Source organism: Eurosta solidaginis, chromosome 3 (genome assembly GCF_040869045.1).
Source record: "Eurosta solidaginis isolate ZX-2024a chromosome 3, ASM4086904v1, whole genome shotgun sequence".
NCBI lineage: Eukaryota > Metazoa > Arthropoda > Insecta > Diptera > Tephritidae > Eurosta > Eurosta solidaginis.
In genome coordinates this window covers 261189356-261217251 of record NC_090321.1, presented here as the reverse complement: position 1 = coordinate 261217251, position 27896 = coordinate 261189356, and the positions used below count along the sequence as shown (strand labels likewise).

At 36.0% G+C, this 27896-nt stretch overlaps 2 protein-coding genes across 24 annotated transcripts in view; both read right to left on the bottom strand.

Annotated features, from left to right (window-relative positions):
• Positions 1-248: 248 nt before the first annotated feature.
• Mos (Mos oncogene) lies at positions 249-9867 on the bottom strand. 4 transcript variants are annotated; one of them, XM_067776148.1, is made up of 7 exons: positions 4686-5675; positions 4456-4610; positions 3982-4097; positions 3509-3615; positions 1317-1427; positions 1211-1250; positions 249-1138 (listed from the first exon to the last, which is right to left on the bottom strand). In XM_067776148.1, coding segments are annotated over exons 1-7 (1296 nt in total). In that variant the 5' UTR covers positions 4688-5675; the 3' UTR covers positions 249-373. The 4 variants fall into 4 exon arrangements, with proteins under 4 accessions (XP_067632249.1, XP_067632250.1, XP_067632248.1 ...); XM_067776149.1 differs by lacking the exon at positions 4686-5675 and adding an exon at positions 6295-9867 and having other exon boundaries at positions 1211-1427; XM_067776147.1 differs by having other exon boundaries at positions 1211-1427; positions 4686-5665.
• Positions 9868-10020: 153 nt separating this feature from the next.
• Positions 10021-27896, bottom strand: part of Taz (tafazzin, phospholipid-lysophospholipid transacylase) — a 34704-nt gene continuing 16828 nt past the window's right edge. For 18 of the 20 annotated variants that reach the window (XM_067776152.1, XM_067776151.1, XM_067776153.1 and 15 more), the window contains 4 exons: positions 18907-19035; positions 16687-16794; positions 10615-11003; positions 10021-10527 (listed from right to left, as the gene is read on the bottom strand). In XM_067776152.1, the coding sequence (XP_067632253.1) occupies positions 10483-10527; positions 10615-11003; positions 16687-16794; positions 18907-19035 (671 nt within the window). In that variant the 3' untranslated portion in view covers positions 10021-10482. The remainder of the gene's footprint in view (positions 10528-10614; positions 11004-16686; positions 16795-18906; positions 19036-27896) is intronic. The other 2 variants (XM_067776165.1, XM_067776171.1) reach the window with 2 other exon arrangements.

The following is a 27896-nucleotide window of genomic DNA, read 5'->3' as shown; positions in this document are numbered from 1 at the left end:
TTCATTCCAGTTCACTTTGCGGTTAGTGTTTGATATGTTTTTGAAATCTATTTTTAAGGGAATCAAATATTGGTAAGTAAAAATATATATGTATGTGCATATAAAAAAAGTAGAGTTTGATTAAGGGTGACATGTAGAACAAAGTAAGTTATGCAGCATACTCGAAGATTGCCGAGCAAAGCTCGGTCCCCCAGATACTTAGTTTGATTATTTCTCAATAATTTTTTTATCAGAATGAAAGCTGCAAATAATAGAAAATTTATTGATTTAAAAACCAAGTAAAAGTTTATTTTTATAGTGAACAATTTTAAAATTCTACAAACTAAATCAATATTAATAAAATTTAACATTAAAATAAATTTTAAAATTAACGTTAAGATCCCACACTCATTACCAACAACTGGAATATTTGAACTTGTAAAGAGCGGGCGCTCGGACGAATGCTTGGGTAATCAGACCAACATTTTCTACAAATCATTTCAAAACGTTGCTCTTTTTCGAGATCATGTAACTGCCTACGCTGAAATAAAGCCAACAAATTGCCGATATCAACTTTAATATGCTGTTGTTTTTGCCCCTTCACTTCCATTTGAGACACCTTCTGCTGTTGCATGGGAGAACCCTGCAAGGCTTGCGGTGATTTGGTTGTGTTACAATTCAATTCGCCGCTTAAATTGCGCATAACATTCATTTTTGCAGTCAATGAGGCAAAGGGACGACGCTGCTCAGCCCTCTGGTGTGGCTCATCCATGCCACCGCAATCAGAAAAGCGTAACTGTTCCTCTGGTTTTTTCGAGCGATTTATTACATTTGTCAAATGTACCAATGAATGATACGTAATTTCATCGGCAGTTAAATTGGCGCAGTGACAATTGTGATGCTGTAATAGAGCCGCTGGACGTACGGCCGCTTTGCAGGTGTTGGCGCCTTTTGGGATGGCGTTGACGTGAGCTGTGCTATCGGGTCGTAGCTTATTTTTGACTACCTGATATGCCACCACCTCATTGCAGGCGATCCAGTGATAGGGCGTACGACGGTGTTTCATTTGCCACATTGTTATGCCCAGTGAGTAGATGTCAGCGTGTGGGGTAAGTGGCTCCTCACGCAATGCTTCAGGGGACATGTAACGCATTGTGCCCTGGATATGTATGTATATACATATATAAAATCCATATTAATTAGTATTATCAAAGGTTTTTGTGATATTTACCCGCGCATTGCCTTTTGTTGATGAATCTGCATGTAATGAACTACCAAAATCGCAAAGTTTACAAACATACTGCCGATTACGGAAGTGAGGCGAAAGCGATACGTACTTTAGTTGTGCGCCGACGAAGTATATCAAAATATTTTGTGGTTTCACATCAAGATGTAGTAAATTTCTGCTATGACAATGGGAAAGTGCTGATAGAATGTCCTGTGTAATGCTGAAATTTTTATTGTAAAATAATATGAAATAATATAAATACAGTTTAAAACAAGTAAGGAAGGCTAAGTTCGGGTGTAACCGAACATTATATACTCAGCTGAGAGCTTTGGAGACAAAATAAGGGAAAATTACCATGTAGGAAAATGAATCACGGGTAACCCTGGAATGTGTTTATATGACATGTGTATCAAATGAATTTAAATAGTATTTTATGAGGGAGTGGGCCATAGTTCTATAGGTGGACGCCTTTTCGAGATAGCGCCATATAGGTGGACCAGGGGTGACTCTAGAATGTGTTTGTACCATATGGGTATCAAATTAAAAGTATTAATGAGGGTTTTAAAAGGGAGTGGCCCTTAGTTGTATATGTTAAGGCGTTTTCGAGATATCGAACAAAATGTGGACCAGGGTGACCCAGAACATCATCTGTCGGGTACCGTTAATTGTTTTTATATATGTAATACCGCGAACAGTATTCCTGCCATGACTCCAAGGGCTTTTGATTTCGCTCTGCAAAACTTCTTCGTTTTCTTCTACTTAATATGGTAGGTGTCACACCAATTTTATAAATTTTTTGCGTAAAAAAACCAATCCAATCACCATGTTTCATCCCTTTTTCCGCATTTGATATAGAAATATGGCATTTTTCTCATTTTTCGAAATTTTCTATATCGAAAAGTGGGCGTGGTCATAATCGGATTTCGCCCATTTTTAATACCAAGATAAAGTGAGTTCAGGTAAGTACGTGAACTAAGGTTAGTAAAGATATATCGATTTTTGATCAAATTAACGTGTTAACGGCCAAGAGGAAGGACAGACGGTCGACTGTGTATAAAGACAGGGCGTGGCTTCAACCGATTTCAACCATTTTCACAGAAAACAGTTACCGGCATAGAAGCTATGCCCCTACCAAATTTCACAAGGATTGGTAAATTTTTGTTCGACATGGCATTAAAAGTATTCTAGACAAATTAAATGAAAAAGGGCGGAGCCACACCCATTTTGATATTTTCTTTCATATTTGTATCTTGTTGCACCATAACATTACTGGAGTTGAATGTTGACATAATTTACTTATATACTGTAAAGATATTAAATTTTTTGTTAAAATTTGACTTAAAATTTTTTTTTAAAAAGTGGGCGTGTTCGTCATCCTATTTTGCTAATTTTTATTTAGCACACATATAGTAATAGGAGTAACGTTCCTGCCAAATTTCATCATGATATCTTCAACGACTGCGAAATTACAACTTGCAAACCTTTTAAATTGTCGAAAATTTTACTAGTTTTCTATTCTGCGTCATAAGATCGACCCACCTACCAAGTTTCATCGCTTTATCCGTCTTTGGTAATGAAGTATCACACTTTTTCGGTTTTTCAAAATTTTCGATATCGAAAAAGTGGGCGTGGTATAATCCGATTTCGTTCATTTTAAATAACGATCTGAGATGAGTGCCCAGGAACTCAAGTTATCGTGTTTGCAGACGGACGGACGTACGGGCATGGCTAAATGAATTTCTTTTTTCGCCCAGAACATTTTGATATATAGAAGTCTATATCTATCTAGATTAGTTTATGCCGGTACGGATTACCTTTATGCGAACAAAATTAATATAGTTTATATAGTTGGGTTATCGAAGTGTTATGAATTTGTTATCGATGAGCTATCGGTTTTTTATAGGTTCTATCGATATGTTAACAAAAAGTAACCGATTCATTATCGAAAAAATATCGATTTCCCATTGAAGTTATCATGACGTTGAAAGTTTGTTTTCGATAATAACGTTATCGATAGCTCATCGGTTTATAATCAAACAGATGCGGATATTGCTTTGAAAAGGGCTCCTAACTGATTTCTTATTTATTTGCTTGTTTCGCACATTTTAATATACAATTCAATAGATTCATCGAATTTCTCGAGTATATAGTACTAACGCGTGAAACATTTTTTTTTTATATGGAACAAGACCTGAAATACAAAACTGACACCGCTATCGGTAAAAGATTTCTGATGGGCAAGGATATAGGGTTTAATCCTCAACAGCTGGACTAAACTAACTACATACATATAATACTTACAAAATTCGATGTATCAGTGGCAGGGGAGTAACTTCCAGTATCTCTTGTAAGCTTGGACCCATAATCCTTTCCATTATGACGATACCGAAATTGGGCGTAGTTTCAACCTAAAGTATAGGTGCAAGTAGCAGACGTTTTTTCAAATGAAACTAAATAGTATATCGACTGCTGTGTTGAATATGACCCAATCCGGCGCAGCTGTGAAAACGCCTTATCTCACAAAACTTTTGAAGAACGCTGCCTCAAAATGTGTTTGAAAAACGTCTATTTCAGAATTATATTCAAAAATACCCTATTGAGCATAAATTAAATACATTTTGACTTTAGGTAGGGCTTTTCGGCAATACGGCGCTCTTCGACCGACTAGAGCGTTTATAGATCTAATCCTGAAATAGTTCGTTTTCTAACTGGCATCCGAAATAGGGTGATATTCCACTCAGCAGTCGATATAAAAACTGTATTATATTTCTTACCCTAAAAATTTTAATTATATTAGGATGATTCCAACCCAAAATTCGCATTTCACTGCGCAGTGATTGCGCATTCGTATTGCTCAAATTTCGCACGATCTTTACAGCAACAGATTGACCTTATTGGAAGTAAAATAGCAACAATCTCTAGAATACTTTAATTATAAAACTCCAATGAACTGATTTCATTGTGATGGCTGAGTGGAGTATCACCGTAACAGCACAGATAGGGCGTTTTTTAAAACAAGCTCTGAAATAGGTCGTTATTCAAGAGGCGTTTTTGAAACGGCTGCAGAAGTAGGGTGATATTCTACTCAGCACTCGATTTTTACACTATTGTTTTGTGGCTTTCGTACACTCTTTTGTTTCATTTCACTTTAAAAAATTACTTCAAATTAAACAAAATTGATCTCCGAAAAATTGTTTGTAAATAATTTTTAAATAAATAAAAACATTTGAAATTTGCTGATATACTACCTCGATAGATCGCCTTGAAAACGATGCCAAAAGCCCCGCGTCCTAAAATTGTATATTTCGTATGCGTTGGCAGTCCATCTCTGAGTAATTCATTCCGATTTGGTGTATTCAGGACAATTGCCTGTTCATTATTTGGTGGCAATTGCAGCAAAGCCCTAAACAAATTTCGTGTAATTATTTTTTATTTTTTTATTATTTTTTATTTAATATGAACTAATGATGCTATTTACATTTTTTTTATAATTTTCCACTGCGATGGACTTTTTTGTTTCTGTATTGTAATTCTTTATTCGCAGAGTTAACGGAGTACTGTTTATTTATTGTTGCTGAATTGTTTGTGTTCAACAAAAAAATTTGTTTATATTTGACAATAAACAAAAACAAAAGTGCTTTGTTTACTTGTCAGAGTCATGAATCCATTGTAAACAAGTTAAGCAATGCCCAGTGGTTTTGGTGGAATAAGTTTTTTAATTATAATTAAAAATCTCATGTGAATCACTATTTTTGCAAAGAAATGTAAAAATAAAAGAAATGTAACAAAAAAAAAACAGTTCATGGTATTGAACGGCGAAGTTCTTTTCAGAATTCTATAGAAATGGTATGAGAATGTGATATGAAGCTTTGTCATGATGAAACTTTTTGCATATTGCGCATTTTTGTTAGTTTTAAAAGCATATTCTTTCTTAACGACCGAATCTTCGTTCAAGTGTTTGTGCAGAGGCAGTAGCTCTAACGAGAGAACGTGACCAATTGCGTCGTTTCAACCCTGGCGATGCTCAAATTAATCTGAAGTCCAGTGATTGACTGTGGGTATGTTACGGTCAAACGTTAGATCTCTGTCCGACAAGATAAAACAACGATAATGTCAACTCGTCTACGCCGATTTCTCGAAATTGATTTAAAAAACTTTTCTGACTTTTCAAAACGATAGAATTTTTCGATTCCAATTCATAAAGCTTTAAGCTAAATAATCGAACATCGACATTCTTACACTGTGTTTATAGGCCGCAAATTTTGTTCCTGAAACCTATTACAATCGGAAGAGGGTGGGACGAGTAAGACATCGAGTCCCGGGAACCCTTATTCGTGATCCTGAGACTCCCGAGATAACTTGCTATCCTCAAATCCCGGAATTCAATTAATTAAAATACAGATATTTCTGACTTCTTATTGCAAAAAAAAGAAACATTAATTGATAAATGGTGTCCCTGTTTTCTATTTTTGTTAGCTCTGATTTTAAAGCACAGGAAATGCTATTTTCCTGGTAAATTTCAATGGCCTAGAAGGTTTAATGTGGTCATATTAATCGTTCCCGATATGGTCGGGCTAGAACCCTAATGGTACTTGTTACCCGAAACGTACCGGATCTATCTATATCCGTCAAAGGACCATCAACATCGATAACACTCGCCAAAACTTTCGGGGAGTGTCTTTATCTTTTATATGACAGAAGCCAAAGCTGCTAAAACATGTCTAAAAATATCATGATAACTCTTCAACTTATTCAACTAGTGCCGACTAAAACCAAGAACTACTAGCTACGACATTCTCAGTGGATAAACCAGGGGCTGTATTTAAATTATATGAAGAAAGAGTGTACATTTTAAAACTCACACTTACTGAATCTAACCCCAGCTCACAATTAACGACAACAAAATTCGGTAAATTACTCAATTCAGTCATCAGACGCATGGACTAAAAAGTTTATTTAGTGGAACACTCAAAAAAAGAAAATTCTGCCAAGCTCGGATTTCAAGGATTAAACTAGAGACATCCGATGTACCTGGCAACTTAAAAGCAACAAATAATTTACTTTTTCAAGAACCATTCCTTACTCACCTGAAATATTAAAATAAAAAAAATCTTTTTTAGCTGTTTTACAATTTTTTTTTTCTCAACGACTATAAACTAACTTTGGCTTTTTACAATTTATAGTATTATGTTTTAGGTTATATGCTTGTACTTAGTTTAATAAGAGCTAATGATTTTTTTTTAATTTTTGCACTTTTTTTGGTTTACGACTCTTAATTTTCATTAATTTGAATCTGTTATAGTAAGGCCCGGTTTTTCTTTACACGTGAACTCAGTTTGCCCGTTAAACTAAGCTTAAACTTATTTTGCAGTTTTTCAGTACACTTTAACTGAATTTTAAGCTGAGCTTAAGCGGCCGACCTGGCAGGGTTAAACTCTAGTTAACCTATCAGTTATTTGCGTTCGTTCGAAATGGCGTCGAATATACCCAACAAGCATTTGGGCTTGAGTATCATGAGAGCTCATGTTGATAACTAAGCCTACTTCTAAAATCTCAAGAGTTGTTTCAAAACAGTGACTCAACTCGAAAATCTTAGCGTACTCAGCAAAAAAGGGATTTTTTATAAAGCAAAAAATGCTATAACTTAAGCTGAAAAAATTTAATTAACAACTTGTGGTTCTCTAACTGGACTCACATGTAAAATTTCATACTACAGTATTTTCACGAAAATATGATTAAAATATATATAATTTATTTTTGATTAATTACGCTTCATTACTGCTGTTTTTGGTGGTACCACCTTGAAGATTTTTTTCAACTCCACCTCAACTCGATATCCAGTGTAGGATATAAACAAGAGAAATGTGTTGAATATTCATTTGCATTTCTCAAAATCTCGAGAGTTGAATAATAATTGGAAAATATTAATGACGTTGGAGATAAACTCTTAATTTTACAAAATTTCTCAAAGGTTGGTAGTGATTGGAGAATGAAGTTGGATATGAACTCGAGAATTATCTGGTTTAAAAATAATTAAATAATGATATTGGATAGCACCTCCGGAACTAATAACTAGTTATATATTTCGCTGGAGAAAGTTATTTTTCATGTTTGTTGGGTAACAAAATCCAGCTGTTGCCGTATCTACAAATTATCTAGATAATAAAAGAAACCAAAGTTGCCGCACAAAATAGCCAACCCCAAAGGCGGCCTTAAACTGTGACTGGAAAACTGCTGAGTAGTTTAACTGGAGTTTAAATTTGACTAGAGCTTTAGCAAACTTAGTTTAAGCTTAGTTTAACTAGCTACTGAAAACCGGGCCTAAAAATAGTAAAAATATAGTCAGTTATAGATCAAACTCATTTAGAGGTTCATAAACAATTTCCTTTTGAATTCTACTAAAAAAAATAGTGAATTGACAATTTCTCTTCATTTCTAGAAAGCGAGGGAGACGTAGAACCCGATACTCCAATCCCCGATGACGAAATATAATATCTGCTACCCGACAAACGAGAACGAGATTAAATGAGAACGGAAAAATGCCGGCTAAAAAAAGCAAAACTTGGGACACCGGCCGAGTTATTCAGACACGAAGGCGAACATTTTATAGAGCGCATACGTGAACTTGCATGCAAAATATAGGTGAAAAAGCGTATGCATGGAAATGGAATTTTAAATTGGATCTGCTTAATCCACAATGAAGGTGGTCTCGCAAATCGCGCCAACTACCGCGGAATCACAGTGATTCATATTTCATTTAAAGATATGGTTATGAAGGCGAATTCAGTAACAGGTAATGTTATCCCAACTGCTGATTGCTTCTTCTTGATTATTTTCCATACAACGCCTTGTACGAGGCGAATTCAATACCAGGTGTTGTTATCCCAACGGCTGATTGATTCATCTTGATTATTTTTCATACAATGCCTTGTATACGGCGAATTCCGTACCAGGTGCTGTTATCCCAACAGCTGATTGCTGCTTCTTGATTATTTTCCATACAACGCCTTGTACAACAATGAGTCAGTTAATCGAAATAAATGGAAACTTGGTTTTGACTTGACATTCTTCTGCACGGCGAATTGATTGAACTAGTTTTGCCATCACCTTTTATGGATTCGTGGCAAAGCGAGTTCAACCAAATCGCCGTGCAGAAGAATATTAAGTCAAAAAAAATTGTCATTGATTTCAATTAACTAACCTATTGTTGCACAAGACGTTGTATGGAAAATTATTATGAAGAAGCAATCAGCTGGTGGGATAACAACACCTGGTACTGAATTCGCCTATCCATTCCTTAAAATGTTAGAATATTTATTTTATTTGGCACTTGGTTCAACTTACCGTTCATAAAACCAAATGTCTATCACACTACTGACGGAAACATGATTACAACGTATTAATAAACATTGAAAATGCCTAATGACAGCCTGTAAATCCAACGGTCTTATCGCTCTTTTCGACAATTGCTACCTTAGACTGAAGGTTAGGTTAAGTATCGGACCTCACATGCTACCACTAGTTTGTTTAACGACCAAACTGAAATAAAAGAAATCTGCCCTCTTGCCAAATACTAAAAGCTTTCTGGGATCTATGTCACTTGCTTTTTCTAGATCTGACAGCTGAATCACTTCTAATAGCTGGAGTATTAGCCTGCAAGCGCAGGGCAGGAGCACGCACAAATCGTGATCAATAGTTTCCTTCTCCGACCCACACTTCCTACATCTGCTATCACTGGCCAAGCCTAATTTAATAGCATGTGAAGCCAGAATTCAGTATCCAGTCAGAATACCCGTAATGTGCCTACAGTCCTCTCTCTAAGGTTGTAAGATCTATACATGATCTTCGACACTTTACCCCAGCGGGTTAGGGGGTCAGAATATTCCCGCGGTAGGTATGCCTGTCGTAAGAGGCGACTAAAATACCAGATTCAAGGGGCCGTATAACGCAACCCTTCAGGTTGCCAGCGCAATATATAGCTTCTCCAAACCCAATTGTCAACCTCACCTATCCGCGGCGAATCCTGTTTCACTAGCAGACGAGGCTCTGGCGACCCCAAGCTCCTCGTGGAACTTGGGGGTGGGGAGGGAGGGGATGGTCTGAAGGTTTAATGTGGCCACATAAATCGTTCCCGAGATGGTCGGGCTAGCACCTTAATGGTGCTGTGGTACCGGAGCGTACCGGATCTGTATCCGGCAAAGAACCATTACATCGATAACACTCCCCAAAGCTTTCGGGGAGCAACCTTATCGCTACAACAACAACAACATCTTCAACACTTTACAGCTCGGCGCTTGGTTCAACACCTTTCTCGCTTGGTCGATTATGTGTCAGTCACGCCTTTTTTTAATCTAATTGGGACATCTACAGACCAAGCTTCAAGCGATGCGCGTTTTTTAGCTAGTTCATCCGATTTTTCATTCTCATCTATGCCTTAGGACCCAATATAGATGTATGCTTCTCCATACCCCTATTCTTTCCAAGGATAGCTTACCTCTAACACACTTTTATATGCTATGCTATGACAGATTATTGCCTTAATTTCGGCTTGGCTGTCATTATAAAGGTTGACACGGCCGCAGTTTCCTGTTCCTCCCAGTGTTTCTACTGCTTTGGTTACGGCTACTACTTCCGCCTGAAAAACTCTACAGTGATCTTGCAGCTTGTGGAAACTGTTTATTTCCGGACCTCAGACTGAATGTTATTTAAGAAACGTATACAAAATATTTTGTCCAAGAATTCAAATGCTTTAAAACCATTTGGCTTTCTTAGGTGACGAGCCATGCAAAAAATTTAGATATTGAGCTATATCATTTTCTTTTTTTTTACAGCTAAACGCAATTATTACATTAGAAAAATTAATAATAATTAGATCTTAAAAAGGAGAATTTGAGTATGTCAAAAATCTATTTTAAGTGCACTTATTACGTTTTGTTGTGGAACCACTTATTTCAAATTTTTCAATTGTCCATTCTTTTAACTTCTTACATTCTAGTGTTCAAACTTATATTATAAGACTAGAAAACTTAACAACTACACACAGGTTTTAAATGGATAGGTACTGTAGGTATTAATTATACGTTAACTGCAAGAACTAAAATTTCGTTTATTGTTATTTATTATACATAGCTTTTTTTATATACTTTTAGGTTAATTTTATTTATATAACTAATTAAACATTAGCTAAAAATATGTATTATCTTTGTCTCTCGTATATATATATGTATCTATATTAGCTAAATTAATTTTAACAAAAATAAAAATTTACTTATTTACTATAGCCGCTTGCTATGCAGTTTTCGCGTTTCTTCCCCTAAATGCTGCAACACGAAAAAAGAAACACAAACAACAAATAATTTCTTTTGCATATGAACTTAGAATGCTTTTCCATAAAACATAAAACTCACATAAAAGGCATCCTGTATTTTATCCGTTATTAGTTTTCTCGCCTCCGGCTCAGCCACTTGACGATCTTTCAGATCTTGTATAAAACCATTCAAATCCAAAGGCTCTCCGATATTTAGTGTCACTCTTTTGCCCCATTGCAAAACGTACGGCTCTGTGTTGGGCAACACCTCATCCATACCCTCATGCCACATGGGCAATATGATGGGTATACATGGCGATTCATATATAATGCGTCCCACACCCCATTTTAGACGCATTTGCTCTTTAGTCATATTAACTTTGCCCTCGGGGAAGACGTGCACCCAATGGCCAAGTGCACATTTTTGTATGCATAAATTGATTGCATCTTGATAAACGCCAATGCCACGCACCACTGGAATGCATTTACCTAAAAGTTAAAATAAAAAAAGTTGTATTCAATAATTGATTAGATAATTTATTGGTGTAACCTATGATGCAATAAACCAGACAGGTGAAGACAATATTAAAAATTGGAGTCGCATTAAACAATACTCGCCTTATTAATTTAAGTATTGCTTCTTAACTTTTCTGCAGCATTAAGTTTTCCAGTATACCTCTTACTCTTCCCGCTCTTGCTCTTATTCAAGTCTTACTCTCACTATTACTCTTAATCTTATCCCTATTCTTAGCCTTCATATTACCCTTACTCTTACTTTTACTCTCATGTGATCTATCGATTTTATCTTTTTCCGCATATTACATTACTAATTTATTATAACGTAGCAAAATAGTACCAACTATTTTCCCTTCCTACTACTTTAAAATTCATGACCGGATTATGAGGGCCGTCAAATTTTTGTTATACTACTGACTTCACATGTCTGGTATTATTTTATCTTGGTATAACCAAAGACCAATGACAGTAGTCAAAACACACTTTCGTGCTGTCAGTTCACTAAAAAATAATTCACTATGACACAAATAAATTTGACTACAATCGAAAGCAAAGTACCCTGGGGGTCAATTCACGTTCTATGAAGTTGTGAGGTGAAAGTATTTTTCACCACTTCATCTGATATGTTTTTCAGTTTCAAAAAAAGGGATATTTATTGTAAAAATTTTTTCATTTAACGAATATTTTTCACCGTTGAATTTGACCGTGAAAAATCTGTATATATAAAAGATGGTGGTGTTAGTTACACTATAACTCAAGAACGGATGAACCGATTTGGCTGAAAATTGGTACGAGAGGTAGCTTAGAACCAGGAGACGGACATAGGATACTTTTTATCCCGTCTGGATGGTTTTCCGAATCCGTCCGGGATCCCATCGGGGTTATTTTGGGACTTTTTCGGGACTATGTCAGGGTTATTTGGGGATTCCTCCGGGATCATTTTTGGATGGTTTTGGGGATCCATCTGGGATCCGGTCGGGGTTATTTCGTGACATTCTCGGTATCCTTCAGACATCAATTCTGGATAGTTTTCGGGATCCATCTGGGATCACGTCGGGGTTATTTCGGGACATTCTCGGTATCCTTCAGGCATCATTTCTGTATAAATTGTATATTCCGATCAATTCTCTTTTTAAATAAAATTTATCATAACAGGCTTTTCTGATCTAAGTCCAGCGTGCAAATAAAACTAAATTATTCCACTATCTTCCCAACGTTTCGCTAATCTTTGTTAGAATCTTCAGGGGGGTATTTATTTTAAAAAATCCCTGCCACAAACAGAAGTTAAAATTAACAGATAGTTAAATAAGTAAACAATTTTTAACAAGAAGCACTTACACTATTGCATTTCGTATCGAAAACATGAACATAAAACACGAACATAAAACAACAACAAAAACATTAGTCACTTAAACATATACATAAATAAACTGTAATCAGTACCATCTAACCATCATGGTAGTCTTGTCCATTGTAAATTTTACCAAGTAGCGCAACTAACAGCTGATCGGTGAAAATTCGCACATTCACACGCACAGTTCTCGACTCAGTTTCAAAAAAAAACTTTAGATTTTTATTTTTATTTTTTTTTTTTTATAAATTTATGTATACAGAATATATATGGCGTTTTGGTTGTTATTAAAACAATAGTTTTATTTATATTAAAGCTTTTATTAGCGGCTTTGGGAGTGTTCGAGAGAAAAGTTCTTCGAAAGATTTATGGACCTCTACGCGTTGGCGATGGCGAGTACCGAAGAAGATTTAATGATGAGCTGTACGAGCTATACGCAGACATCAACATAGTCCAGCGAATTAAAACGCAGCGGCTGCGCTGGCTAGGCCATGTTATGCGAATGAAAGATGATGCTCCGGCCAAGAAAGTGTTTTTATCGGATCCCGCCTATGGAAGCAGAGGTAGAGGGCGGCCCAGAGGACCAGGTGGAAAACGACTTAAACTCCCTTGGTGTGACCAATTGGCGCCGGTTGGCGGAGCGGAGGAGCGACTGGCGCGCCTTGTTGGACTGCCATAACCGTTTAGACGGTTAAGCGCCAATTAAGTAATTAAGTATTTCGAGATCATTTTGGGACCCTTCTGGGATCCCGTCGGGGTCATTTCGGGATCATTTTGGGACCCTTCCGGGATCATTTCTGGATGGTTTTCGGGATCCGTCCGGAATCACATCGAGTTAATTTCGGGAAAATTTAGGGACCTTTCCCGGATGGTGCTTGGGGTCCATTCGGGAGCCCGCCAGAGTCATTTCGGAAATTTCTCGAGACTATTTCGGGATCATTTGGGTACCCTTCAGGGATCAGTTCTGTGTGGTTATCTGGATCAGTCTAGAATCGCGTCGTTGCCATTTCGGGACTTTTTTGGGACCCTTTGGAGACCCTTCCGGGAGCGTTTCTGGATGGTTTTCGGGATCCGTCCGCGATACCGTCGGGGTCATTTCGTGGCTTTTTCTGCATAATTTCGATCATTTGGTGATCCTATCAGGTTATCAGCTCATTTAGTTTTTTTTTACTCTATTACAAAAATGAAATATATTAAACAGAAAACTTTTTTAAAACAAATAAATTGATAAGCAGGTTAACGTGAATAGTCCATATATTTTATTTTCTCCTAGTATAATATATATATAGTAGTGATGCATACCACTCGAGGTAAACCCACTTCTTGGGAATGGTCCCTATCCGACGAATAAGAATAGATACAAGAATACAGATAAGGTTAGAAAAAGCATAGGAATAGGGAGAGGAAGAAGGCAAGGGAGAAGGAAAAGGGAACGGAAACGAAAATTAAAAAGTATAGGGAAAGGGAAATGGAGAAGAGTAAGAGATCGGGAGGGCGAACGAGAGACTGAGAAGGAGAGGGATAAAAAGATGGAAGAGGAGAGGGGGACGGAGACGTAAAGGAGAAGAAAGGGAAAAGGAGAAGGGGAAGGAAAGGAAAAGGAGAAGGAAATAGAGAGGGAAAGGGGAAGGAAAAAGGAAACGAAAAGAAGGGGAAGGAAAGGAGAAGAAAAACGGAATGGAAAAGGAAAAGGGAAAGGAAGAGGGAAAAGAAAGGCAGAGGAGAGGGAGAGGGGGAGACCGAGGGGAAGGAGAATGAGAGGGAGGGATATAAAAAGATGGAGAAGAGGAAGAGCCATAAGAATGACGCTAAAGAGATGCTAAATGCCCATAAAGAAACAAATAATAAATTAGACGCACTAATTGCCAAAATTCTTTAAAAAGTTGTTTATTATTTAGTAGGGTTTCCACTGACATGGGTTATGGGCTTTCTGACTTTGGACACTCTAGCCTTCGACTTCATCCCTGACAGGACGGACTATTGTATGCCGATAACTGCTCCCTTTGCAACCTTCAGCCCAGTCATTCCCCGGGAGAGGAATGGGGAAGAGGACTCATCCATGGATGGGAGCTATGCGAACATGGCCGACGGCGGCAATAGAGGTGCTGCTTAAATTAAAATAACACATAATAATTGAGCAGTCAACCAGGAGTACTTTAGTGAACATAGCTAAAGAGGGATGCGGAAGAGGCAAAGTGATACAATCACGGAACATGGAGAAGCTGAAGGAGCAGTTTCCACTCATCCAACTTCCCTGTGATGAGACGAGGAAGCTATTAAGTGTGAGAAGCGCTTCAAAATAGAGCTGGGGAACAAATTTACATAGGACACCTCCAGAATTGAAGCGCTTCACCAGGAACACACTATAATATGGTACACCGATGGCTCGAAGACGCCGGAGCGGAGATCTTCGGCCCCCGAACAAAAATGTCCCTACCAATCGGAAAATATCCGATCATTTTCCAAGCCGAAGTTTGCGCCACGAGCCGGTGTGCAGAGATAAATTTACAGCGGGGATATACAAACGAGGGAATCGCTATACTCAGCGACAGTCAGGTTGCACTCAAGGCACTATCTTCAGTTGAGATTAAATCGTCAACAGTCCTTGAGTGCGTAGAGAGGTTAAGCAGTCTAGGGGCCAATAACACCATCCGTTTAGCCTGGGTAACTGGACACAGAGAAGTGGATGGTAACGAGCTTGCCAGGTTGGCGGCAGCGGAAAAGCCAATAGGACCAGAGCCCATCATACCGATAGTATCACACACAATAAGGGAAGAGTTCAGGCAAAAAGAAGCGTGCCTCAGAGAACAACACTGGCGCGAAAGTCCAGGATAGGAGGATAAGCGATATAAAGCTATGATTAAGCTCCCAAAAAGCAGCCTTAGAATTTTGACAGGCATACTCACAGGTCCCTGCATGCTAAAGAGCCACATGGATAAACTAGCTACATATATCGTCTAGTAGCCTATGTCGATTCTGTGATCGCGAAGATGAGGCTGCAGAACACATCCTGATGGAATGCGATGCAGTGACGAGACGGTGGTGAGAAATCAAAGGCGAATATTGGTGATTTACTTCTTTTCTTATTGAAAAGTTGAAAATATTTACTTCATTAATTAATTTTTTTTTTGACAGAAAATATCATTTATTTTTTTTACTCACCACAGTGCTCGTTATTAGATTTTCACAACGAGTATTGCAAAAAACACGAATCGCCTAATATGAAAAAGTGATGTGATAAAATGAAAAAATTTATTTCTCAGCGAGCATGATTTTTTTTCACTTCATCACTTCATAGAACGTGAATTGACCCCCTGGCATGGAAATTTTTGAAAGATATGAGGTGAAAAAAATCCGCGACCTTGCAGTTTCCTATTGGGAAAATTATCACCATAATAAAAAGATTTCCCACTATAGTATTGTGGCGAATATTAACATCAATATGCTGCTACTAAATAAATGCACAACAACAATAAAACAAGCAGCCACACTTATGTACATGTACACATTAAAACAAGTATTCACACTTATGTACAAAGTAACGAAGAATATTCCACACACATAACCAGCAGTTCGAAGTGAAGAGATATCTCACATACACACATGTAGTCATCAGCTAAGAGCAGAAGTTGTTGCTCACGCATACACACGCATATAGCTAAATAACCAAGTATGCGATAAAACTGTTCCATGTTCGTGAAAAGTCTAGACCTTAGGAGAAATATGCGAATGATGCAACAGAGTATAAAAGCAGCGCAAGCTGAGGAGTAACTAATCAGTTTCATTAAGATACACTGTTAAGTGAAGTATAATTGCGAAGTACTCCCAAAGTACATAGTCTAAATAAAGACCATTTTGCAATACTGAATATTGGAGTTATTTATTCGACATTTCAGCGATTCGAACGTTAGCAGAAGTTGCATAATAATCAAAAATCCCCAAAATTCGTTACAGTATACACCGATTAACACAGGCCCTTCGTCATAAATTTCAGACTAATTTTTTTACCACATGGTGAATTCCCTGCTCGTGAACTAATAACATGATAGCGATGTTTACTTCTCTTTCTGTTCTATGCTCTTTGAAGGTTGAAGTATAGAGGAGGCTCGACGCAACAAATACAGCAATCAGTATACCATCAAACCACTGGTAGTGATATTTTTTTAATATTCTTCGAGCAGGTACAGATGTGAATTCGCTACTAGCGATTTGACCCTCCACGCGCAGTCGTCATTGGGCCTTCTCTATGCCTCGACCTTCTCTCTTCTAACTCACTTTTATCTCCTTTCCTTTGATAAAACTTACCAAACATAAACAAAATAGAATGAAATTTGTTGGTGAAGCAAATATCGTGCGCTGCCATTGACCAACGTATCTTGAATGTATTACAAACATATTTGACTGGTAGTACACCTGGAAAAAGGAAAGATTTTTAAAAAATAATAGGCTAATGCAAATTTTAATAGTATTGTCAGTAGTTGTCAATTGCATTTTCAATATTGACCTAGAGTCAACGGAGCTGAGGCAGAGACGAGCCGGCACATAGTATTCATAGGAGTGTCATTGTTCATTAATTGGACGGCTATCCGCCTAGGAGATTTCGACGCCGCATTTCACGAGAAATGGCGCCTACCAGTAGCACGAAGAAAGTTCAAGTCTTTCTTCACTTGTCCCTCTCAACTCAGTGAAGGTCTCCCCTTCCTCCACTTCCAAATAGGGGTACCTACAGAAATGCTTTCTGCCCGGTCTTGAAACCTTCCGTATAAGCCTGATTTTTCGTAGAATTTTTGGGCATTAATGTTTCCTTGCTAGCTCATCAGCAACACAATTTTCAGGTACACCACTGTGACCAAAGACCCACATCATCACCATGGTGGACCGAGAAGCCGGTGTGTTTACCTGCAATCTATTGCTACCTTTTAAGAAGTCGCTGCTTGACTGTCAGCTTAAATTGCCACGGACGTGGGATAAATAGAAGCCTGCGAGCAGCCTCCTTTATGACTGTTAGTCTTGCCTTGTACTTAAGGAGAACAAAAGTTATTCATAGTAGGTACCAGTGCCCATATTGGCTATAAGCTTGGAGCAATCCGTATATCTCCATAGAGTAGAGATATCATCACTCTGCAGTTCTGATGGAGAACCTGTTGTGTAGAGAGAGGCAGTGGTATTTGAGAAAAGTTTTTGGGGATGGCTCGCAGATTGCTAGTATGTCCAAAATTTGGTGACGCTGCGGGGCGGGTCTACACTCAGTCAAACGCTAGCTAATCACAATAGGTGCATCCCTTTCGTCCAAAAAAACAACTTGAGGTATTTGTTTTCTTTTTACCTTGCGCTGTATTCGTCTTTGGTTTTCATTGCGGAGGAAATAAAATATGTTTCCATACGCACCGCATCTCTGCGCTCATAACCTGCATGCCGATTATCGTTTTTTACTATATTAGGTTGAGCTGGGTGGTTCTTGAGGACCCACATAGACTGAATGAGTCCATAGTGTTAGCAGAAATTTTGCTTATGCTACTTAAAATAAAATAAATGTAAGGCGCGATAACCTCCGAAGAGATTTTAGACCGAGCTTCTCTTCCAATTTGCGTCGTGCTCCTTTAAATTTTTCCTACAAAATGGCGGGACGGGACCTACTTGTTTTATGCCGACTCCGAACGGCATCTGCAAGGCAGATGATTTTTCACTGAGAGTTTTTCATGGCACAAATACATTCGGAGCGCTTGCCAAACACTGCCGAAGGGCGACCCCGCTTAGAAAAATGTTCTTCTAATTGAAAAACCTTATTTCTAAAATTTTGATGTCGCTTTTCCCGGGGCGTGGACCCCGGATCTTCGGTGTGGTAGGCGGAGCACGCTACCATCACACCACGGCGGCCACCTATGCTACTTGCTGCTTCTAAATCTGATAGCTGTGTCACTCCTTATAGCTGGGCACAACCACAAAACGTGTTCGATCGATTACACCTCTAACCCGCACTTCCTACATGTACTACCACTGACAAAGCCTACTTTAAAAGAATGTGACACCATAAGGCAGTGTCCAGTAAGAATACCCATAATGAGCCTACAGTCCTCTCTTTTAGATGTATGAGTTACTTTGCTAATCTAAGGTTGTAAGACCTGTATATGCTCTTCGACACTTTGCAGTCCCGCCTTTACGGCCCATCTGATGGGAACGTCTGCGGCACAATCTTTGAACGACGCGTCCATTACCTTGGAGTTTTTTTACTAAGTTTCCACAAACACAAAACTCCGTGTTTGCCAATCTTTTATGCCAACTAGGAAAAACTCCCAAACACAGAGGTTGGGTACAGTGTAAACATAGTATTAACTCTAGCTTAATAATAATTACGGCACACTAGGCAATTGTAACTATTTAAAACCCCAGAGAATTTCATTACAGATGTCCAGCTAGTCAGATGTTCCCAACTTTTAGAATCTCAGTCGAAGGTCTGTAGCATCTCTAGTTTTTATATACATTCACAAACAATGAAAAATATGCAATTATCTAGTTATAACTCACCCCATAGCCCTGGGTCATCGAAGCATGAATGATGATTTGAAATAGTTACTAACGGTACACCGACTGGACGTCTCCCTATCACATTTAGCAGTCTATCTTTATTGTAAACAATTGTTTTGTTCATGAAACCTGCAAAAAAACACGAAAAAAAACTACACTATCATACATTTTGTTAATTAATTTTAATTGAATTAAAAAAGTAAGCGAATATATATGTGTATGTATAGCTAATATTGGCAGAAGTTATGAAAAGTGCAGAATTATAGGACTTCGAAATTTTTGAATTTTCTTTCACTTATTGAGTTGCGCCAAATCAAAACAAAAGCTCAATTGCATTATATTGTAACGAATTTACTTGCAAATCCTCTTATTTGCAACCTTCTGCTAAGTTGGAATCACTAAACTGTTGAATAAATAACTCCAATATTTAATAATGCAAAATGGCCTTTATTAAAGTACTTCACAATAATTAAATCTACTATTGCCCGACAGATAGCGTGCTTAATTGAAACTGAATGTAGCGCCTCTACCTTTGGTGCTTTTATACTGTGATTTCCTCGTTGCATCTTCTAGGCGCTTCCAGAATTTACTTAGTTACTGCCATATAATTATAACTACAGATGCACGTGTATAACTTCTCATATGCGCGCGTATTTGTGAGCGACACTTCCGCAATTACAATTGCATCGGGAGCATCTCAGATAAGATATTTGCATGTGTTTGTGCATCTCTTCTCCGCTGCGTGTACGTACGTATGCGTAGACATAATGATTGATTCGTTTATGTAAATACATAATGATTGATTTATGGATGTGCATACAAGGCGCTGCTTAGCATCGGCTTAGAGATGGCAGTACCCCTTAGTGTTACTAATATTCGTAACAATATTATTGCGCTGATACCGGCCAATGGTTTCATTGTGTTAGTGCACGAATATTTGCGCCAGTAACCACCCACTTGTACGCTTCACCCTAAATAATACGATAATTAAATTTTCAACAAATGCAATCAACAATGCGTAAAGCCGGTTTAGATAAGATTTACATATGTAAATCAGTGCACAGCTAAGCAGAAATTAAATTTGAAAAAAAAAGAAACAAAAATTTAATTCACCCATAGTCCATCGATTAACGGCAACCCCCCATTTAATTAATGTACGCTTGTTTTGATGAAGCCATAGATATGCAAAAAATACATCGAATATTACATAATAAGGTCAAGAGCTTCTGCAAAAGGTCAAGACAGTAGTAACACTGCAAGAAATCGTGCGACTCATCACTAAAGATAGCGATTAAGCACTTTCGTCTCCAGTGGGAAATAATTGATCTCCACTATGTAGTGCATTATGAGTTTAGTTGGGATAATTAAGTGCGACTCCGCCCTAAAGATAGTGACCCGCGATTACCCATTTTCATCTACAATGTGCTGTAATTCATCCACACTAGTCCCGTATGGGTATTGTTGGGATTAGTCAGTAAATGGTCACAGAAATGGAAATAACTCTTGATTTAGATGGTGTTCGCATAACAGATTTTATTAGATCACGTTTTATATAAAACTTAAACCTATTTAGGCAGTTCACAAGAAAGTCGTAATCGTTGTACAATTCTCTGTCGTACCATAAAATTTGATTGAAACAGAAGTAGGACATTTTACTAATAGCTAAATTTTTCTTTTTTTAATTTCAAGGAAAAGGATTTTTACAAGGAATTCATGAAAAGTAGTTGCATACTAATTGGCATCAGTTAATGGTGCCTTAACCTAAAAATTGTGAAATTTTCATAAAAATGAAGAAAACTCAAAAAAATTACGTTACGGCGTTATGATATGGCACCATTGACCAATTACATTGATTTCCATAATTTTGTTTGTATCAGCTGTTTTATATGGATATGTATACGTCAACTTTGCCAGGGCTTAAGGGCCCATTACTCATAGTTAGCATAGACTCGACTTGACTTGAGAACTGTCACTTACAGTTCTGTTAAATGAACATTGCATGTTACTGATTACTCAAAACTTAGCAGCACTTAACTTGACTTAGTAGTCTGTTGAATTTTGATTTTCTATGTAAGTTCTAAGTGACGTTTACATTTTGAGATGCCATTTGTTTTTTTCCATTTCATTTTGTCATACAAATTGACATTTATGTCAATAAGTGGAGCATAATCGTGGATAAGTTGCCAAGTTTACTCCAAGTCAAGTCTATGCTAAGTATCAGTAATGGGCCCTTTAACCAATATTAAGTTTTTTTTATGTTATTTATGTTATTTGAACATTTACTGTATTATTTTATATATTTTCAGCATGGTATTCACCAGAAAGGTCCACAACTCTTGCATTATTTGCAGTTTCGTTATGCAACTATACGCCACAAACTCAAATGCCATTTTCTTTAAAAAACAATCACAAATAAACTTTACAATCATAATAGTTTAGGTATTTTAGCTAGTAACTAAATTTTACCAACTTTCTCGACAGGTTAACCACATCAACAAAGACCACGATAATTACCAATTTTCGACAACGATAACAGCTGGGTTTATTTTGTCGAATTTTAGGGTTGACAAGTTAAGAGAATTTTCAAAATTATTGTTAAACTTAGTTGCATCTATCAAATGTTTTTAAAAATGTTCGTGAATAACAGAATTCTTAAAATTATTGTTAATCAAAGTTATGACTTTCAAATGTTTTAAAAAAAAAGTTGGTGAATAGCGCCACTGGATTATAAACGACAGCTAAAGGAACTTTTGGCTTTGGCCTTACTCAAAACTTAAGGGCTGGCAAAGTTGACATAGTCATAACGCCATGGGCATAACCGTATTTTTACTTAACCATATCAATTGGCACAAGTTATTGGTGTCTTAACCTAAAATCGTAAAATTTTCATAAAAAATTAAGAAAACGCAAAAAATGTTGAGTATATTCCACAAACAATAAGTCTCTTATTCAAAACGTATCCAAAACAATAAACAAAATATACAAAAAGTTAATAAAATCACCAACTTAAATATTTTTACGTTATGGATATGGCGAAAAACCAAAAACCAATTGGTTGGTTATGGTATGGTTATGGATAGGGCGTTATGGTATGGCATCATTGACCAATTACATTGATTTCCATAAGGTTGGCTGGATCAGCTGTTTTATATGGATATAGATGCGTCAACTTTGTCAGGGCTTTTATAACCTTAAATTCATTTTTTATCAAAAATAAAATTTTAAAACTTCATGAATTAAATTTTTTGCCATAAAAATTAATTTGTTTGCTGCAAAAAAAAAAAAAATCCAAAAAAACGTAGATGGGTATGGAATTTCTTTTCTAGTTCCGTTGATGCCAAAGAAGCAAATTACACAATATGGGATCTGAAGCTGGCTTACAATAACTGCTATTTTCTTTATAAATCGCAAAATTCTTTGAAAATTTACAACAACAAAAAAAACGATTCCCATAGTTGAGTTTAACACTAATCAAATGCAAACAACTAGTCGACTAGTGACTATCTTATTTAACAACTTTTGCTAATCGACTAATCGATTATTCGAAAGGTCGACTATCAAAAGCTCTAATATCTCTTTTGACAAAGTTCGAGCTCCTACTGTAAGAGGTTGAACTTTCGACTTACATGCTGCAGTGTTTTTTTTAAAACGTGTGCACCTTCTTAAAGCGCCGTTTGAATTAATTTCAATAACGAAATCAGCGATTCAAAACAAAACAAACGATTAAACAAGCGCGCAAATGCGAACCATGGGCGAACACAGCAAAGTTTTTATATTATTAGCACATATAAATAAGTGCATATACATATACATATCCGAAGGTTGAAAACGTGAGTGCGGTATCAATATGTAAATTGAAATTTACGTTTTGTTTTTAATTATTTGCAATTTTTGCTTGTTAGAAAATGTTTGCGATTGCCTTTAATGATAATAGCGTTTTATATTTTTTTTTTTTGTATCGACGCATCAAGTTCAAAGGCGCAGAGCCCATAAAAATATAATAAAATCGTGAATGAAAAATAGATGGACTAAGAAATGTATAAAAGACGGAAGCTGCGATAAGATTTAACAAAATAAAACATAACCTTTACCAAAAACAAATTCAAAAACGCCAACAAAAAACATTCTGCAATAAATTTCCTCGTTAGCAACTTTTTTTATTGTGCAAAGTTTTTAACTTTAATTAAAAATATGAAGAACAAAAACACTTAAATATTATTGCTTCTAATTTAAGCCGGTTCTATCTAGCGGCTAGGCGGCTCGGGATTCCCAAACAAGGACTGTCATATTAGTGTAACCCAATTGAATTTGTTGCGTCCATCTCACAAGCTCTCAACCTCCGAGTCGTTCCCTGCAGCGGGACAGCTCCATCCTCTCCTGCACCGGGGAGGTGTTGAACCCAACCACAGTCCAGAGAAATGGCTTTGCGCGTGTGCCGGAAAAGAACTTTTTAAGGACGATCACACTAATATCAATGTGTCACGCGCAAAAGATGGTTGCATCGAACGGGGTGTTCTGGGTTAGATTCCTAGATTCATCGACCCTCCGTCCTTTCTTCAAATCTCTTGTAGCTTGTTGTTGTTGTAGCGATACGGTTGCTCCCCGAAGGTTTAGGGAGTGATCGATGTGATGGTCCTTTGCCGTTTACAGATCCGGTACGCTCCGGTAACACAGCATCATTAAGGTGCTGGCCCGACCATCTCGGGAACGATTTATATGGCCACATTAAACCTTCAGGCCAATCCGGTATTTTAGTCGCCTCTTACGACAGGCATACCTACCGCGGGTATATTCTAACCCCCTGACCCGCTGGGCCTTGTAGCTCCTTGCTGCTTGTCTGCTCCTTAGCATCATAAACGCGTCCGCCATTACCATAACCGCCAAAGATTGTGAAAAGACAGTAGGCCCGGAATGACATACCGATGCTTAAGAACTTTGACCATGAAGGCTTAAAATATCTAGCGCACGTCTTCAAAATAATTTTGCCAGATAACTTGATAGCTATGCTACGTGAATACTAAGGAAGCCATTGGTCCTCAACACAATCCTTACATATATAAAAAAAAGTATTTTCACTGGATCTTTTACTCGAATTCTCTATGTTGATAGTCTTGCAATATTGGATAACGTTCTTAATAACACACTCTTAATAAAGAAGACATATCTAACTCTACTGAAATGGAGAGGTAGGTAGAGAAAGACCTCCCTTGGTGCTCTTAATTGGCGTCAGTTATTGCGAGCTAGGGATAGCTGGCGTAACAATTAAGGTGAGGTGATGATGATGCCATCTAACTCATTGAGTCCGCAACATGTGTGCAAATAATTCCTACAACAATAGCAAATATGACTTGCGGTATTTAGGTATAAAAATAGTTTTTTTTTTATTTAATAATAAAATATGCAATTGCTGCAAGATCTTTAATAAATTTAAATTAAAGCTACAAAAGGGTAAGTTGTTTGTACGTAAGCGAAAAAAATATGAGCGTTCAGAGCAGAACGCCGTGAGAGGGCTTAAGATGTTTACACATTTGAGATATAAATAGTCACAATTTTGTGACGTTTGCAAATTAGGCCTGTGACCGAATGTGAAATGAGCAAATCAAACTTAAATAAGGCTCTGGATACGTGATTAGAGACGTCTCTGGTCTATTTACACTAGGGTGTCCTTTTAAGTCAAATTTCGGATTTTTTTAAAGTCTTACTTAAAATTTTATTTATAAGGGCATGCGAATATTTAAAATAAAAACAAAAAATTTTTAATTTTATGCGCTAATAATAAAACTTAAAAAATAATTATTAAAAAGAGGTTTTTAATAATAAAACGTACAACTTTTACGATTCCTGATTTTATCTAATATCTTATGTTTTATTTTGTTAAATCACAATATCGCAATACACCATAAATATTTGGGCAGAGCAATACTTTTAATAGTGAAATTTTTTGATTTATTCGCTTGGTCTTTTTTCTCTTTTTACAACACCAGTACGCAACTGTATATATATATTCGAGGAAGAGCTTGGCATACATAGTAGACTCGCCATCCTTTGCAGCGCATTGTAACGATCCGTATATATACGGATATATGGATATAGAAAAGTGCTTTGGCACGACCTAGAAATGTTTGTATTATACATGTATGGTGTAGTGAAAATAAAGCCCAACGACAAAAGAAAACGAATCCCTTTTAAGGATTTAACACCCGCTGCCCTTCCACATTATAAGTTTATATAAACATTTTCACGCCCATATTGGAATTTTTCGAAAATTCGAAGAACTTTTTTCTAAATTTTCGATGTTATTTTGTCTGGGGCTTGCACCCAGGATCTTCGGCGTAGTAGGCGGAGCACAATACCACCACACCACGGCAAATAAAATAAAATAAAATTAAATTAAATAAAATAAAATTAATTTGAAATGAAATAAAATTAAATTCATGTAATTTAATTTAATTAATTAAAATTAAATTCAATAATATAAAATAAAGTAAAAAAGAATAAATGAAAATAAAATAAAAGAATAAAATAAAATAAAATCAAATAAAATAAAATAACATACAATAAAATAAAATAACATACAATAAAATAAAATAAAATAAAATAAAAATTAAATTAAATTATATGAAAGTAGAATAACTAAAAAAATAAAATAAAATAAAACAAAATAAAATTTAATTTAATTAATTTAAATTAAGCAAAATAAAATATAATAAAATAAAATGAAATAAAATACAATAAAATAAATGAAAAAAAAATAAATAAATGAAATGAAATGAGATGAAATAAGATAAAATAAAATAAAATAAAATAAAATAAAATAAAAGCAAACAAAATAAAATACAGTAAAATAAAATCAAATAAAGGAAAATAAAATAAAACTTAATAAATATAATAAAATACAATAAAATAACATAAAATTAATAAAATAACTAAAAAATAAACTTGAGAACTTAAATGTAGTAACCTTGATTCGGTATCGCTTAACAAACTTCAGCTGGCCATAAATAATGCCGCCCGATTTGTTTTTTCTAAAAGAAAGTACGATCACATATCTTCGTCTGCCGTGCAAATACTCGGGAGTACGTTTGCAATTTCTTAAAAAAGAGAAATCTATGTTTCTTACACAAACTTCTGCATCCTCAATATCCTCCTTACTTATTTAATAAGCTAACCTTGTGTCAGTCCACTCGAACTTTGAATCTGTTGATACCGGCTTTTAAATACTCGACATCCTTTAGAATATTCTTTGGCAGTACAATCCGTCTATGGAACTCACTTCCTTCCAAGACAAAAGCAATTCGTAAGGCAGGATGTTTCAAACAAGCAGTATTATGTTTCCTAAACTCGTAACTTACCCTAATTTACATATCTCAAACCTTCATTCTTCAAACTTTAGTCTGGAATTGTTTTTATCACACTATTAATAATTATATACTAGTATCGCCTGTGGTCGAAATTCGACCAACTCTTATTTTTTTCAACTCAGTCTATGCATCCAGTGTTGAGGGTAGTGAAATAATGCGTTAGTAGTTAAGCAGTGAGCGGAAATATAGCAAACTGGTCTAACTTACTTAAATTTTTCATTAAGACATTGTAATTTTTATTGTATTTTCTTAAATTTTCTACAAAATTTTCAAATGTAATTATAACCTTTTGGTATGGAGCTCCTTAAACAAAAATATAAAAAATATGTAAAATCAAAAGAAGTTGACATAGAATTAAGGTGAAATTACTTGACATTAAATTGAAAAATAGGTTTTTCCACACCACCCGGGAGGTCCCCGTTGGGGCGCTACCGAAGTTAGTTTTGTGTGATCGGTTCCCCAAAAAATTAAGTGATGTGAATAAACAGTTCCATATAAAAACGCAAAAAGTGCACTTGGACCTTTTTCCGGGTTTTAATGTTATCATTGTGGAAATATGAAGTTTCTAATATTCGGATATTTAATGTTGGGGTTCCCATTGAGATCTATGTACGTAATTAATTTGTATTAAATTTGTAAACATTCACATTCACGAAATGGAGATGAATATATATGACCATATCTACCATAAAATATCGTCTGTGAACGATATAATACTAAGATCTACCAAAGCAGAATAAATTAGAAAAAAAAGAAAAAGAAACAAAAACATTGAAATTATTCACGCAAACATATTTACTAAAATAAAATTGATTTCATAATTTTAAGCGACATAAACAAATTAGGATTATGGGATCTAAGCATTCGATTAATGGGCATATAATCAAACAAAGTTAGCCTAATAATAAATATAGTGGGTAATATACTGCCTATGCAATATTTCGACCTAAAATCGAAAACTTTTTTGGGTCGTTTTTTTTCGTTTAATATACAACGTGAAATTTTCCGATTCAATCAAGTTGCATTTAAATAATAATAAACTAAGTTGAAATAAAAGATAATATAATAAAATAAAATAAGAAATATCAAAATAAATTAGCATAAAAGACAATATACAAATTTTAATGTAATATCTTTGTAGCAAATTTATTTATTTTTTGTTCACTATAAGACGTGCTATATCTAAAATGAGCATAAAATCTGGAAATGCAAAAAACATTTGGGTCAAATTTGCAATTAATTGTTATAAATAAATAAATTTAGTGAGTTTGAACAAAAGTTGACTCATTATTTCTGATTTCATTTTTTTTAAAGCACCTAAAATGAAAAACAAAGAATCTGTTAAATAAAGACCTATGCTTTTACGTGTAAGTAAAATTTGTCCAAAAAAATAGGCCGGTTAAGTTATTACTTCTCTTTAAAGTTTTTTTGTGTGCTAACAATTATTCTAGGACAATTTTTTAAGGATTTTGGTACAAACCAATATAGGTAATTGGAAACAATGGGAAACAATATTTTATTTCAGCAGAAAATGAGCGAAGCAGTAGTTCTCTCACCGTTTGGCGTGTACAAATATATACATATGTAGAGATGAAACATTTGAGCCACGCAACAATTGAGAATTTGGAG

Bases quoted from the DNA above. Each gene is read 5' to 3' on its own strand.
- Mos (XM_067776147.1), bottom strand. The intron at 1,428-3,508 runs GTAAGTATTATA...TAAAAATTTCAG, and splicing joins CCACTGATACATCGAATTTT to CATTACACAGGACATTCTAT. The intron at 1,139-1,210 runs GTAAATATCACA...ATACATATCCAG, and splicing joins CAACAAAAGGCAATGCGCGG to GGCACAATGCGTTACATGTC.